This window comes from Chenopodium album, chromosome 7, assembly GCF_948465745.1.
Source record: "Chenopodium album chromosome 7, dcCheAlbu1.1, whole genome shotgun sequence".
Lineage (NCBI taxonomy): Eukaryota > Viridiplantae > Streptophyta > Magnoliopsida > Caryophyllales > Amaranthaceae > Chenopodium > Chenopodium album.
In genome coordinates, this window is record NC_137840.1 from 1,071,494 (window position 1) to 1,080,793 (window position 9,300).

General features: G+C 33.3%; 1 protein-coding gene across 1 annotated transcript; it reads left to right on the forward strand.

Moving 5' to 3' along the window:
- The first annotated feature begins 2,714 nt into the window (after nt 1-2,714).
- On the forward strand, nt 2,715-9,041 carry LOC145640760 (uncharacterized). Its single transcript, XM_081691993.1, has 5 exons — nt 2,715-2,898; nt 4,170-4,281; nt 4,689-4,785; nt 6,270-6,356; nt 8,550-9,041. The coding sequence occupies exons 1-5, from the start codon at nt 2,838-2,840 to the stop codon at nt 8,682-8,684; spliced, it is 492 nt and encodes a 163-aa protein (XP_081548119.1). The 5' UTR covers nt 2,715-2,837; the 3' UTR covers nt 8,685-9,041.
- Nucleotides 9,042-9,300: the final 259 nt, after the last annotated feature.

Consider the following 9,300-nt stretch of genomic DNA (forward strand, 5'->3'; position numbering starts at 1 on the left):
CTTAGGAGCCATTGCAAGTTTCGGTTCTATTTAACCTGCGATTAAGGTCCATCTCGAGGTTTCTGGGTCATTTAGCAATTCTCGGTCCACAATAAGGTTTTGGTAAGGTTTTTATGGTTGTCCAAGCTCCAGAGTAAATGGTATGGTGCAAGGCTTTTCGGGTTATATCATATACTTCGGTCTTCCTCCACAAGGTGTTCTTTTGTTGTCTGTGTGTTTAAGTTGGTGTTTATATGTCTTTACTTAGTTCTTAGGTTGTAATTTATCTTTGTTATTTATTTATGAAGCTCTTTTATCAAAAAAAAAAAAAAAAAAAAAAAAAAAAAAAAAGGTTGTGTAGTATAGTATTTAAAAGTGTTCCTAAAATAGCATATGTGCCACCTGGAACCCTTCACATGTATTATGCCACATCACCTTTCTTGTATTGTGTGATACATCATTCATCAAGTATTATAAACATGTTTTAATGGCAATGATAATGTTTATCACAAGGTTTGTACATGCACGAGACCAATAAGACATAAATGTCTACAATCTCTACTATCTTTTAATTATTTTTTACATTCAATAATAATATGATAAATACTTTGTATAAAATATCAATTTGAGAGCACTTATTTATTTTCATAGTTATTATTGTTCACTAATTATATAGTTTATTTTTTTCAAAAACAAAAAAAAAATATAGTTTATATTTTATAGCTCAAATATTATTTATATATTGATATTCACTGTAAAACTCGGTGCATACCTGAGTCACACACTAATTATGTTCTCTAAAACGCGTCTTAAAATGTACTTGTATATATTTTCATTTCTATACGTGTAAAAATTTAAAAAATTTGAATCCAATATAAACAGGACAATCTACGTGAGTATATAATCTTTTATACATTAATAAGAATTTATGGAAGTTTTCAAAGATTGGGACAATGGAGCAAAATATATGGAAAAATATATGCTAGTACCCCTATGTCCCTAATATTTTGCCCTATTGGCTTCATATGGTCTTCAAAACGTGTATCGTAAAAATTACTCCCTCCGTCTCATAATACTTAGTACGTTGGGGTAGACACGTAGTTTAAGAAAACTACAAGTGCGTTCATTAAAACACATTTGTTTATTATATTACCTCCGATTTCTTTTAGTTACAACTTTGGGGTATTATTTGAGAGACATAAAATATTCCAAAGTTGCAACTAAAAAAAATCGGAGGTAGTATAAAAAATTCTCTTTTATTTATATTGTAAGAAAAGAACGAGTAGGGAAGGGATGGCAACGGGTCGGTTAGATTCGGATCTAGATTCGTTTTTGTATCTAGAATCCAGATCCGACCCGGATCCATTGGGTCTGGAAAATGGAGACTCAGATCCAAATCCGACGGGTCCAATGGATCCGGATCCAATATATTTTGCCTAGTTTTTTTGCAATAAATGTAATGTTTGGGTCAAAAAATGCATTTTAAATTTTCGTCAGCGTTATTAAGTTCAACCTAAATTAAAAACAATGATGATGTATCCAATATGAACATCCAAAATTCATTTCTTGATAGGGTTTATCTTTATCACTACTAACATTATCAACATTTTTAATTAAAAAAAAAACAATTTTTTATTTATTTTTTTTTATAATAAAAATTAAAAAACGGTTAAAGGGATCTAGGTTCGGGTCTAAGGGCTAGACCCGGATCCAGATCCATTTTTTCAGCAAGATATAAATTTGACGTTTCTAAATTTTGAAGACCATATTTGTGAAAAACGAATCTGAATCGAGTCTAAATCCATTGCCATCTCTAAGTGGGGTGGAAGTAGGGTAGCTGAGGAAATAGAAAATATGAATATAAAATAAATTTACTAAAATACCCTTTTTATAAAATAACTAGATTAAACCCCGTGCAATGCACGGTTGTTAAATAATCTAATGACAATAAATTTTACCAAAAATAATGGATATAAATATTATAAATAGACTTAGTAGTAAAAAGTACAAAATATTGTGAAAGAAATTAATTAAACATGTAATAGTTATAATGGGCAATTTGATATTTAAGGAAATTTATTTTAGATTTTATATAAACTAAAAGTCATAATTTAATTACAATAAGTTTTTTTTAGTAAGTGGTTTTGGAGGAAAAACTTTTTATAATATTTTGCCAAGTGTTCTCTAAGTTTCGCCTTTAGTATAATATAATTGAATAATTGATAATTGATTGATTCTTATATATATATATATATATATATATATATATATATATATATATATATATATATATATATATATATATATATATATTGGTTTCATTTCATATTTAATAACGTATCAAGTATTGTGAGATGGACGAAAATGAGAACCGTGTCGAGTATTATGGGATGGATTGAGTATAAAAACTGATAATAAAACAATATCCACATGACTATATTACGGGCATGTTCTGATTAAGTGAAATGAGCTGAACTTAACTAAACTGAATTGAACTGAACTGAACTGAATATTTTATGACTTATGAGAGAAGAAAATTAAGAAATGCACTGAATTTATTGGAGCTGAACTGAACTGAACTGAATATAAGCTGAAGAAAACAGACCCTACATCTTAAAAATTAACGGATCAAATGTTTTAAAGCTTTATCCAAATATTTAATTTTATGGTCAATTATACAATTAGTAACGGAGAGAGTAATATTTTAGTAACATTTTTGTTACAATTTCACAGGTTCACACTTAAGCTACGATGTACGTAACAATCATCAGTTTGCTAAGAGAGCTTCGGCATTATCGAATTTTCTCCCATTAAAATCTGACTTTCTCTCTCCTCTTCCCTTCATTGTTATACGAAAGATGTCTTCTCTATCCAGCTCTCTGGTCTTGGCTCGTAACTCCCCTTCTCAGCTTTCATCTGGTAATTATTTAAACTTGATCTTTTCAGCTGCTTAGTCATATTATTATCATACACTGTTTATTAATTGTAATGTCTTTAGTTGCTGTAATTGGGGTTTATAAGTAATTTAATTGATCATTTTACTGGTATTTTGATGTGGGTATCTTTGATTTGATGCATATTGTTGTTGAATTAGATTATGGCTAAATGTGGTTATGCTTTTTGAATTCTGTTTGATCGAATTTTAATGGGTCAAAATGGGTCGAACTCTTAGTTACAGACAGTTTTCAATTTATAGATAAATGGGGTTTTGACAAGAAGGTGCAATTTTACCCAGAAATACCAAAAACAATCATATTGGGGGGTAGTATTGTAGTAAGGATACAGTCAAAGGAAAGTCTATTTTGATATTTGTTGAGTAGATTGATTTATTGAATAGCTTGATCAACTTATTCAGTAAGATTGCTTAGGATTTTAGGTTGCCTACGTCTAGACCTTTCCGGACCTGGACCCGGACCCAGACCATTCTTTAATTGCCGGGGGGTTGTTCTTTGTTTGGACTACTTGCCTACCTGGGACCATCTCATGTTGAGGGATTGAGGTTGTTGCTTAAGGAGTCTTTGTAGGATATACACGATTCTCTCGTTATTTATGGTTTAGGTGATTGTGCTGTAATGTTCCAGCCCCATTGATTATACAAAATTATTGATAGAGATATTCATGTGAATGGATATGAGATGTACTGGTCTCTTGTGGTTGAATTGTAGAAGTTTCAGCTCCATTGATTTTATTTTCACATTCATAGGTAGGCATGAGTGGATAAACTAAATTGGAGATGAAATTGTCTTGTGTAATTGTAGTAAAATGAAGCTTGCAATTCACTGCAATTGCTAAATCATTTAACATATTGGCATCATTGATAAGATTATTCACTTATGTGCTTCTGTTCCGTTTGTGCTTATGCTATCTTTGCCTCCTCGGCTGTTGTTGAAGGTGAAGCCTAATGCTAATCCTTTTTGTTTGAATCCCTTGGTTGACTTTGCATTTGTATTGCACTCCCTATATTTTTTTTATAAAATCCGAAAGACACAAAAGGCACATGTAATTTTAGTTCTTATTTGACTGAAGTTTTCATACCGTAAATCCTGAAGTGTGTGATTCAGATGAGCATGTTCTACGAGTTTCTTGTCTTAACTTTTATATCATGAAACATGTTTGACTTCTTGTTGTCCTGTATCTGTGGTGGGTTTTGTTCATCTTTGTTCTCTGATTATAATTGAATGGGTGTTTAGGTTATTCTTTCCAGCAGTCAGATCGAGTATTGTGCCCAACCAACTCAAGCTTCTCTCCACTTCATACCAAAAAGGCTACACAAAAACCTCTTGTTGTCCAGGCTTCCTATAGGTATTACTGTTTCTCTCAAACATGCTCTCACAATTATATTAGTTTCTGATGGAGCTGCATTGAACATCACACTGAAGGCTACATGATTGTTGGGAAAATCATGATGTGTCTGATGTTTGGCTTTTGTAGTTTTATTATGCTCTCATATTCTTTCTTCTAGAATTATTGGCCAATCCAATTCTCACCTTCTTACAAGGCTACAAGGCTACAAGGCTTAGGTGTTTATGTAAGTGAGTTACCGAGTAGGAAATATAGGGAAGAATTGGCAAAAAAGTGACAATCTCTTAGGGTTTGAGAAGTTTTTCCAAATTTAAAGAGTGTTCATGATCCCCATATTTCATAAGTTTTATCAGGAGTTTGAGTTTAATAATCTAGTCCACATGTTGAATTTGTTTAATTTGTGACAGTGACGGTGGTAGGCCCAGCAGTGCAAGCGTTTTTGTTAGTGGGTTCGTTCTGGGAGGACTAGTTGTTGGTACCCTTGGCTGTGTGTATGCACCCCAGGTATGCTTAATTCAATGCGTGATTATATTCTGGCAATTTATGTTATCCTTGCCGTGTCCTATCTTTTTTAAACTTGTGAATTGTGAAGCATGGTAAGAGTGTTGTATCGAGTGTGCTGATTTATACCTTGTTCTCATCATTGATCTGGAAAAGAAAGATTCTTTGGATGGTTTTGAATGCACATGTCTTGTGGTTACCTGACCTGAAGCTTGCACATTGTTGGCAATTCCATAATGAAATGAAAAAATAGGAAAAAAGGTTGTCCATGGGAAGGCTACTTTGAGACAAAATTTATGCTGTATCTAACCGGTTCTCCATTCTTGGAACATGAAATAGTGGCAATTAGTGGCTAGTTATGTGTGTGATGTTATGGGATTTTAACCTAAATTGGCAGTAATTGTTCAGTTGCTCAAAGATAGTATATTGTATACACTATACTTACAATTGAGTTTTCAAGGTTCACATCATTGCTTTAGTTCACAAGATTTTAGAAATCCCCCTCTTGCAGATTAGGTTAGATGTAATATTTGCATCGTTGGTAGATTTATGCAGAGGTGTGCTGATCTCCTTTATGTAAGCTGGATCTTCTCCTTTACGGTTGATTGATAGTTGTTTTTAGTGCAGTTTAGTGAGTGTAAACATCCTCTTGGAAGTCTTAAGAGTTTGGCAGTACTTTAGCTCTTGATTATTTTGGAGTGAATAGACCAGATAATTCAGTGGCATAGTAAGAGTAACTTTTTAATTTGGCTACGATTGAAAGAAGATTCAAACTAAGGATGCTCTTAAGTAAATGACCTTTTTTCATCCCAAGTGGCCAAGTTGCAATTTGTGTCTTAAGGATGAAGAATATGTTGGTCTTTTTTATCCTTCATGAATACATTCTCTTGTTATAGGGATTAAGGGGTGCACTTGGAAAGGAAAAACCAACTGATTGCTTCCGCTAAGGTTTCAAATTCTACTTTAGGTTTTTGTGTAGCCTGAGTCAAATTTAAAATTGTGCGAGCTGTTACTCAGACTTTTTCGAGTCCAAGTCCGATCCAAAATTTCAGTCATCAATCCTTTTTATGCGAACTACCAATTTCAGGAAAAAAAAAAAAAAAAAAAAAAAAAACAATGTTTGGTTTAAAGTTATAGAGGCCCGTATTTGTGCCTGAACCTATAGCACTAGTTCAAACAGAAGGGACTTGTGGCTGTCCAAGCACATTCATCAGTAAATTCCTTAATCAAATTGCAGTGTTGCAATACTATTTCTAGTATGCTCAATATATTAGCACACCAGTGACTCTATGCTTGGTAATGTAATTATGTGATTGACTTTCGTCCTGGAGTGTTTAAAATAATGTTTTTGCTATCTTTTTTCTTTCCTGCTTTTGCCTTGTCATACTCATATGTAAGAAATGTGACATGTGATTCTTTTTGACACTCTATCTTATACTTAATAATAAGAAATATATGCTAATTCTGTTACTTCACTTATTTGATAGATAAGTAAGGCTCTTGCTGGAGCTGACAAAAAGGATTTGATGCGGAAACTACCAAAATTTATCTATGACGAGGAGAAAGCTTTGGAGGTAATTGATTACTCATTCAAGTAAATAATATATTGCTAGAGGCTGGATACATGCTGTTTTCGTATCACCAAATGTATTTTTATACATCTTTGTAGCTTTGGCTTTCTTCCAACTTTCCTCAAGCTTGACCTACTTAGATTTTGACCATTTTGTCCTTTATGTTGTAGAAAAATGTCCTGAAGATGCTTAGACCTTTCTTCATACCATTTTGTCCCCTGCTTTTTACAGGGGTGTCAGGAATATCCTGGAAATCTGGAAATTCAAATAGGGTAGACAGCTTATTAAACCAAAGATTGTACATGTTTATTAAGACAATGTCTCCAAGTTTTACATTGTGGTGATGTTAAATATAGCACTTTGCTTAACAAAACAAAGAGCAATATTAAATTTATGCCTTGGTATGAAGATGGAACCCATGAAGCCATGACCAATACCATCCGTACTAAAACATTCATGTAAAGCAAAAGCAAATGACACAAAGCTACGACCTAATGCTTGGCAATTTCCTAGTATTTATTATTTTTTTTCCTATACTGAGTAGAGGTAGACAAGTGCCTACCCTTATTTCTATGTAGATCAGCTATGGTGAGGAGGGCGGGACCTTGGTGATATAGTTTTTGTCCCAGACCCAATTTCCAATATCATAATATTCCGAAAGGAGAATTCATTTATTTAAACCAGCAAGTGTATCAAGTGAATTTCTTCTTCTTCTGCCTATTCTGAAGTCTGAAAATGACTAAATTTGTTTGTGTGGCTCTTCTTTCCTATTATTTTTTTGGTCACTGCTTGTAGAAAGGTACTCAACTAATTTATACACGCCATAACTTATTTTTTCCAACTATGTTTCTTACCCCTGTTCATGAAAAGATTTTCTGGCGGATATCTTGAAGCAGCCCCTTCCTATATTTTTGTGTGGTTAGAGGTTAGGCTGCTAAATCTCTGACCCATGAGTGGAAGAAGCTATTGTGTTTGAAATTTTTGGTCATGTTTTGAATGTCCAGTTCTAGTTGTTATCCTATTTCTTGGTGTCATAGCTTTGATAAAATACTGATCATATTCCAAAAACAGTTTGTTTTACGGTAGTGTTTCTAATCATGTACTCCCTCCATCCCTATTTTTTTTGCCCCATTGTTAATATTAGGTCAAGCTTTGAAAACTTTGACCCTAAATTCCGGTTAATGTATAAAAAAAGTATATAGTCAAGCGGGATCTTGTTGGATTTATTAATATCAAGTTTTTAAAATTTTTACGTGTATAGAAATGAAGATATGTGCCTTTTAAGACGCATCTTGGAGTCCATGATAAGTCATATGGGGATAAAAAATAAGTGACGGAGGGAGTAGCAAGCTTTAGTATATAGTGTTTTAGAATTTTGTTTTGTTCAATTGTTCCTCTTCCAAATTAATCTCTAATTGCCGGTATACTGCTGTATTCTGTTGGAACTAGAAGTTGTACTCTTTTTTCTGTTTTTAAATCTTGAAATTATTCCTCAATCGTTCAATGTATTTTGTTGAAGTTTTGCCCTCTTATGTATATCATGATTAGTCTAATCTTTTATGCACTCTCAGCATATTTTGATAAATTTCAAACGTGTTTTAGGTCAGCCAATATTTGAAAATTTCACAAATTTGTAGGATTAAATTATAACTATACATTTTAAGGCTTTATTTGGTAAAATTTGGCAAAATGGTTGTTGAAAGATGAAAAGCTATTTGGTGCTTGTGAAACTGCTAGTTAAATCTGAAAAGTTGTTAAAGCTAGTTGAATGTATTAAAAGTGTATGATAAAAGAAGCTGTTGAATTCGTAATAAAGAATCGATGGACATTTAAGGAGAATGATGCTCTGTAATTTTTAAATATGATGGGGTTTATGGTGAAATTAATTCATGATAAGCTTGATCAAATTTTAACAGATTAAGAACTAATATACAAGTTCAAGTTTAAGAAGCTGTACTTGTGTACTGTATAATAGAATAATGCTGGTTCAGTGAGTTGGTTTGTTGACCAAATCGGTAAGCTATCACCAGAATTCTTGTCAAGCATATTCATATAGTTTACAGGCTGAATACGATACCTCAGACTGGGAGTGGAAGATTTTTGAACATTCCTATGTACTCATCAACCATGAAACTTTTTATATTTTCTGTCGCCTCTTATCATGGCTGAACAATTTTTTGATGGTTGCTTCTGCAGAGGACAAGAAAAATCTTGACTGAGAAAATTGATCAGTTGAACTCTGCTATTGATGATGTGTCATCTCAGCTGCGCTCTGATGGTACCCCAAATGGAGCTGCTGTGACCTCTGATGAAATTGAAGCTACCATATGACTTGTCAAATCATGTTCTTCGATTCATGTGCGTCTTAATCAGCAAATAGTGTACTAGTGAAATTTGATGTTGAAGCTCACTCCGTATTGGTAATATATTGTCTTTGGAACAAATTGTCGGATTTGCTGTTCAGCTATTATGAGATATAAGTGCCCAAATATTCTACACACTGAAGTAGCAAATTAGCAAGTTTGTGTCTACTTTGGATGTTTGTAATTGGTTAGTATTCTAGCTGTGCGAGTTGCTCCAGCTTTAGCACCGAGTATGTAGTAGCACAGGATATCACCCCTCTCATGTGAGGCTTGAAAGGCATACCTGCATTCTTTTTTTAAATTTACGAAAGACAATTATTCTTGAGATGATAATCATTCCACAAAAGGGTAAAGGAGATGCTGTCACCTTTTGATGCAAGACTAATAGATTGTCCGAAATTCAGTCTGTAACTTTAGATCAAGTATGTAATTGGATAGTGACTTAGCTGCAGCAGGGTTAGCCTTTTGCATCCAGATTTCAGGCCACAGACAGGTTTAATTTCGGCCTCGTCATGTACTGAATATCTCCACTAAACTTCTGGTCTTTGAAGCGCCAGTTAAACTTGAGACCTTTACCAGACAGG

Coding starts and splice junctions, on each gene's coding strand:
- LOC145640760 (XM_081691993.1), top strand. CDS start 2,838: ATGTCTTCTCTATCCAGCTCTCTGGTCTTGGCTCGTAACTCCCCTTCT. Junction 4,282..4,688: donor GTTGTCCAGGCTTCCTATAG/GTATTACTGTTT, acceptor AATTTGTGACAG/TGACGGTGGTAGGCCCAGCA. Junction 4,786..6,269: donor GCTGTGTGTATGCACCCCAG/GTATGCTTAATT, acceptor CTTATTTGATAG/ATAAGTAAGGCTCTTGCTGG.